The 6,470-nt window shown below is 31.5% G+C and overlaps 1 protein-coding gene across 1 annotated transcript; it reads left to right on the plus strand.

Annotated features, from left to right (window-relative positions):
* Window positions 1-1,086: 1,086 nt before the first annotated feature.
* Window positions 1,087-5,705, plus strand: LOC127095449 (2-oxoglutarate and iron-dependent oxygenase domain-containing protein CP2). Its single transcript, XM_051034136.1, has 9 exons — window positions 1,087-1,526; window positions 3,174-3,221; window positions 3,436-3,612; window positions 3,708-3,858; window positions 3,965-4,051; window positions 4,690-4,814; window positions 4,958-5,076; window positions 5,229-5,340; window positions 5,477-5,705. The coding sequence occupies exons 1-9, from the start codon at window positions 1,212-1,214 to the stop codon at window positions 5,510-5,512; spliced, it is 1,170 nt and encodes a 389-aa protein (XP_050890093.1). The 5' UTR covers window positions 1,087-1,211; the 3' UTR covers window positions 5,513-5,705.
* The last annotated feature ends 765 nt before the right edge of the window (window positions 5,706-6,470 follow it).

Here is a 6,470-nt window from a genome sequence, read left to right on the forward strand (position 1 = left end):
ACTAGAAAAAGCTCACCTTGTCCTTTCTTCAGCCATAAAGACGAAGACTCTTCGACACCAGTACTTCACGAGACCTAACAAATCGAGAATCATGGAAGATCTGGAACAAGAGAATGCTATGTATAAGGAAACATTGACTCAGTTCCAAGGCGAGATGAACATCTTTCAAGGGAACATGAACGCCATAATGGAGTACATTCAAGCTTAGAAGGCTATTACTTTCTATTCCACTGCATGTAAAATGTAAGAGCATGCGTCACTGCAATTGACACATGCATGTAAAAGCATATAAAATGTAGGAGCATGCGCCACTGCAATTGGCGCATGCATGTAAAAAAATAAAGAGTAGCCACATGCATGCCCCAATTGCAGTAACACATATTCCTACATTTTACATGCATGCTGCATGCGCCGTAGCAAATTGCATCTTAGTTCATTTATTTGAAAAGTGGTTATATCGGTAAATACTTTGAAATTGTGGTTATTTTTGAATTATTCTTGAAAAAAATGATTATTTTAAAAAAAGATCATTTTCAAAATTGATTTATAAAATTATTTTTAAGAATAAAAAATCAAAACTCAATCAAACAAACCTTAAATATCCTCTCAATAGAAGTCATTAGCATCTACTTTGACATTAAATCCCAATTTTTATTAATTTTTGAACTTTTACTCGATCGATTCAAGATTCCAGAACGACGACGATATGAACACAATCTTTAAAGAAGCTAGTGAAATTCCGACAACCAACTCCATATTCTAGATATAATTCATATTAATTTCTAATCCATCTCTCAATCCTTATTAATATTCGACTATCCTTATCGAATTGAATTGACAATTTCTAAAATAATTTTTTTCTATATGATTTAATTTAATTTTTGATTATTGAATCTCACTTTTAATCTAAATTAGATATAAATTTTTTGATTTTTTTATGCTTTCACTAACGAAATTCTTTTGCAAATTATTATTAATTTTGAAGTAACGACTTCCAAATATTTTTATTAATTTTATAAAAAAATAAAATAAAAAAAAATCTCTTATTAATTTTATAAATAACTAAAATAATAAAACACAAATCTTAATAAGAGAAACAATCAAAACCTTAATTATTCCACCATCTTCCTCTTCACCCTTTCTGATTTTAAATTTTTGCTAGAAATCAATTGAAGAAGAGAGAGTGAACCCTAGGACACAACAACATCAGCATGCATAACCATCACCATCACCATCAAAATGGTTCCTTGGAACGCAGAGCTCAAGCTTCCAACGGAGACATTGCTACTAACGGCAGCAATGGTGTTGTTGGTGCTTCCAATTCCATAACCAGACTTCTCGGAAACCCTAGAATTGATCACATGCCTGATAATTATGAAGATCTTCCTTTGGATTTCAACCCTCTTGTTTTCACTTCACTCGAGAGACATCTTCCTTCTCATATTCTTAACCTATCTAGAGACCTCAAAGCTCACTACATGTCCAACATTCTACTCCGTTATTTGCCTCACAGCGAACGCATTAGGGTTTGTGTTTTTTTCTCTAATGGTTTAATTCTCAGTTGCCCACAAGGGTTTTTGAGTTGCTAAACCTTTTATTTTCCTATTTCTTAAATAAAAATTTGATTTTGATTTATTGCCCATAATCATTAAGGTTCGTGATATATATTCTAGTTGCTTGATATTGAGAGTTTCTGAGAGGATTTATGGGAAGAAAATTGGAAATTAGGGAAAGTTGAATTTTACAGTTTGGATTCTCTTATATGTTTGAGTGCTGCGTAGAATGCTTAAGCTGAATGTGACTGTGAATGTGATGTCTAGTTGCTTGATTTTGAGATTTTGAGAGTTTCTAAGAGGATTTAGGGGAAAATTGGAAATTAGGGAAAGTTGAGTTTTACAATTTGGATTTTCTTATATGTTTTAGTGCTGAGTAGATGCTTATACTGACTGTGATAGTGTGATTTCTGTTAACTGTTTCGTTAAGACATAGTTTCAAATCACTTATGTTATTAGATTTGTCTTCCTAGTTCATATATCAATGCCATTATCCCCCCAAAAAATATTAGTGCCAATCTTATCTTTAGGGTTGTTTGAATTAACTTATTTGAGGTTATCTATGTACATAAGTACATGAGAGACTCCTTGGGAGAGTTAAGGGAAACATGTTTCTTATGACCTACGAAGCAACAGTGACACGCTGACACTGATAATAATTTGAAAATATGAATAAATTTAACGTAATCAGATGTGCTGGTGTCGTGTCGTTGTCGGACACTGACACGTTTCAGACACCTGACACACCTATGTTCATAGGTGTCGGTGCTATAGGGCTTGTGACATGTCCATAACTTGTTTTCAGCTTATTTCTATAAGCTCTTCTGGATGACTGATGAAAAGAACTTATAACTTATATGCCTATATCTTTTCTAGTAGAAACTGCTTTTTCATAAAACTCATATGATAAGTGCCTATACTTTAGGCGCTAAATTAAGTTGTTTATCCAAACAGGAACTTAATTTGTGTGCCTTTTGTTCAATAAAAGTACCTGTTTGTGTATTTTCTACACATGATACATCTGGTTGGCTACACTTCTGTATTTGCTTCCTACAGTTGTTGTTGGGAATGTAATATTGTTTTCTTGTCGTGATGGCATCACTAGGTTGCATTTTCTAGAGCCACCTAAGAAGTTCTTTTTTCACTCCAAGTTATTCCTTTATATGTCTTGCAAACTGCCAAGAAATAAGGCACATTACATTACAAATTTGCTTACTCACAGATGTATGAGAAGGGCATTATTTGTACGTACCACTGTCTGACCACTTCAATATATAAAGCTCAACCTAGACTGTAGGAAATCATGAATAGCATTGCATTTGAGTTTTAAAAGAATATTGCGTCCTCTAAATATGAATATAAATATAATTCAGTTTCAAATTGTTATCTATTTGAGCGCGTATCACAACATATGTTAGTTAGCTAATGTAATAAAAAAAATGACTTGTTAACCTAAAAGGCGATGATAAATATTGAGCCTAACTATGCTGTTTTGTGATAGTGAGTTTCTCCTAGTGTTACAGTCGGAGTGAGGTTTCTCTTATTCTTCCTATTATTTTGTCTTTAGCCTGGTTTTGTTCACTTTCTGAGTTTTTGGTTGTTCTATGTTGGATTGAACAGATGCAAAAGCAGAAGGAATACAGGCAAAATATAATATTAAATTATCCTGTAAGTTTTCTATTGAATGCTAGAAAATCCTTTTGGTTTCTTGTTAAGATTGTTTTGTAAATCATGGGATAAACATGGTTTTGTTTTTGAAGGGGGCATATTTTATTCATTGTTTGTATATTATAATCGGGAATTAGTACATAAATATAAGAATTTCTAACATTTATGTAGAAATCACGCCCTATCTTACCAATTATTCACATTTGTTTTATAGCCGCTTCATAAGGAGATGTATACTATGCTCAGTGAAAACTTTTTTGCACCCTCATTTCTCAGAGCTATTAAAGAAAATACAGAAGCGGGTTTCAGAAGTATATTGGCAGAACCCTCCAGAGGAATTTATACGTTTGAAATATTTCAACCACATTTTTGTGAAATGTTGGTATCTGAGGTATCACATTCCTTTTCTTTCCTTTTCATGCATATATCATTGCATCTGTTCTATATTAGTGTTTTGTATTTTCTTATCAGGTTTTGATTGCTTAGGTAGATCATTTTGAAAGATGGGTCCATGAGACCAAATTCAGAATCATGCGACCTAATACAATGAATCAATATGGTGCTGTTCTTGATGATTTTGGCCTGGAATCCATGCTTGATAAATTGATGAATGATTTCATACGTCCTATAGCTCGAGGTTTTATTTATTTATTTTTCTTAATGAGAATGGATGAGAATATAGGACAAAGATAAACAAACAATACGCAATTTTACAATTTGAGTTTTTTTTTTCTTCTTTTTAGTTTTCTTTTCTGAAATTGGTGGATCCACACTGGACTCTCATCATGGTTTTGCTGTTGAATATGGAACCAATAGAGATGTGGAACTTGGTAGGTTTTTCAAACTTCTTTCATACTTATGCAACTTGTTATTAGCTCGAAACTTCATCAAAATTTTGAACTTGAATAACGCATAATGTTATGAACATATCTAGTACCATAATATCAATCTACTTTCACAATTCTCTATTCTATTTACATTCAGCTGTTATCTTGTATATTTCAATTATTTTGTTTTGACTAAAAAATCAAAGTATAAGATAGTAGAAATGCATTGAAAATTTCATGATTACCTGAACTACAGAGATATTTGTTCAATTTTATTGATTTTTTTTTTTTGCTTTACAACCCCTTTCAGTCATTCAGTTTCTTTTTAGTACCCTAGCAGGATATTTGTATTCACCCCCATGACTCACTATAGAGACTCATCTCTAAGCTGGTATAGCTTCTGCTGTGTAATTTTCCTTTTCTTTGAATTTTGAAATGTAATACAGTAAGAAATACAATCCTAGATAGCAGCTGCTATAACTGTGTGCTTCTACCGTTCAAAGAAAGACCGACTTTTGAGGCCTTGTTAAGCCTCATAAATCATAATAATTGAATCTCATGGATTTTATTCCCCACTAAATCTGTTTCGTTCTTGTTTGCTTTATATGCTTTTGTTGGAATCTAAAAAGTTTGTTTTACAGGGTTCCACGTGGATGATGCAGAAGTCACCTTAAATATTTGCCTGGGAACACAGTTTTCAGGTGGAGAATTGTTCTTCCGAGGCGTTCGATGTGATGAACATGTGAATACAGAGACCCAATCAGGGGTATGTCTGCTACCTTTTTGTTAGAGGACAAATATTCTGGGTTCATTTGTGTGGTATAAGATGATGTTGACCAAACATAGGTGATATGTTATCTGAATTTCACGTTGACTTTTTTCTTTAAAACTCCAAACATATCTATGCAGGAAATATTCGATTATCCTCATGTTCCAGGACAGGCAGTCCTTCATTCTGGTCGCCACCGTCATGGTGCCAGACCTACAATATCTGGGAATCGGATCAACTTAATTCTATGGTGTAGAAGGTATTTACATCACTTTTCTCATACTTCTTTTTCATTGTAAACGTAATGAATGCTGTCATTCTTTTAAAATTATATTGGGTTTGACCCGAACGTGAGTGTTAATCCAAATTCTTATACTGCAAGCATATTTATTGTCATCGATCTTCATGTAGTTCGGCATTTAGAGAGATCAAGAAATACCAAAGAGAATTTCCTAGCTGGTGTGGAGAATGTAAACGCAAGAAGAAGGAAAGAGAGCGTATTGCAGTTTCTGCCACAAAAGCGGTAATGCAACACTACGAGGCTATACATTCTTCGCCAGAGATTTGAACTGTCTCTTTATGTTACAAAACTAGGCACTACTGCGATAACACCGAACTTGCACTTGCACCATTTTAATGTTGTGATTTTGACTTTGCAGGAATTACTGAAAAGGGAGCTTAAATCAGCCTCATGAAGTTGCAGCAGCACATGCAAATGGTACTTGGTAGTGTTAACTTGACATTTTGAAACTTTTCTGGATTCAGGTGTATTCTTAGTGTAATGATATGTGATTTTATTTAAAAGTAATATAACCATACATTTCATATTTTGATTGGAAACTAATCTTTCCAACATTATAAATAAATAAATTCTGGGATCTTCGTGTATATTATGAAATCAGGAGATTAGATTCGGGACTGAAACTTCGTTAAAAATTGAAACTCTTAGAATACCTACATTAATTAATTTAAATTTTTTTGGTTATTATTAAACAGTTCTTATAATGTTATATCAGTTTTACACAAGTATATAAATTTGATTCCAATAGTTAAAAATTGTACAACTCTTAAGCAAATTATACAATTATGCTTTTGAGTATTCTTATCCCCTTTTTGAGTTTTTCTTTAAATTTTATGAAATTCAAGTTGTCACATAAAATTCTTTTATTAATAAAAAGAACAAGATAGGAGTTAATGTTTGTATAAAATCCTCTATGATTTTTTTTTTATTGGAGATGTTATTATATCAGATAATTAATTAACTAGGTATTAACAATGAACAAATAATTTTTTATCATTTATTGTGACATTCAAATATAATAAAACTGTCTAAATGATTTTAGAAAGACCATTTTTTGAATTTATAGTTTATGTCTTATAGTTTATAAATTTATATATTTTTAAAATATTTATTTAAAAAATTGTCATTTTACAAATTTATAGCTTATTTCTATCTGTTTATAGTTTTATTTTGATAAATTAATTTAAGAAGTTTATAACTTAAAGTTTATAATTTATAGTTCATTGTTTTATTTTTTATCTCAATTTTTTCTCTGTAATTTGAATTTAAAAAGCTATAAATTAAGTAAATACATGTTTTACCATTTCATATTTTTTAGGTAGTTAAATCTCTAATTTGACAAAAAATTATAA

The sequence above is a fragment of the Lathyrus oleraceus genome, chromosome 6 (assembly GCF_024323335.1).
Source record: "Lathyrus oleraceus cultivar Zhongwan6 chromosome 6, CAAS_Psat_ZW6_1.0, whole genome shotgun sequence".
Lineage (NCBI taxonomy): Eukaryota > Viridiplantae > Streptophyta > Magnoliopsida > Fabales > Fabaceae > Lathyrus > Lathyrus oleraceus.

Coding starts and splice junctions, on each gene's coding strand:
- LOC127095449 (XM_051034136.1), top strand. CDS start 1,212: ATGCATAACCATCACCATCACCATCAAAATGGTTCCTTGGAACGCAGA. Junction 3,613..3,707: donor GTGAAATGTTGGTATCTGAG/GTATCACATTCC, acceptor TTGATTGCTTAG/GTAGATCATTTTGAAAGATG. Junction 5,341..5,476: donor CAGTTTCTGCCACAAAAGCG/GTAATGCAACAC, acceptor TTGACTTTGCAG/GAATTACTGAAAAGGGAGCT.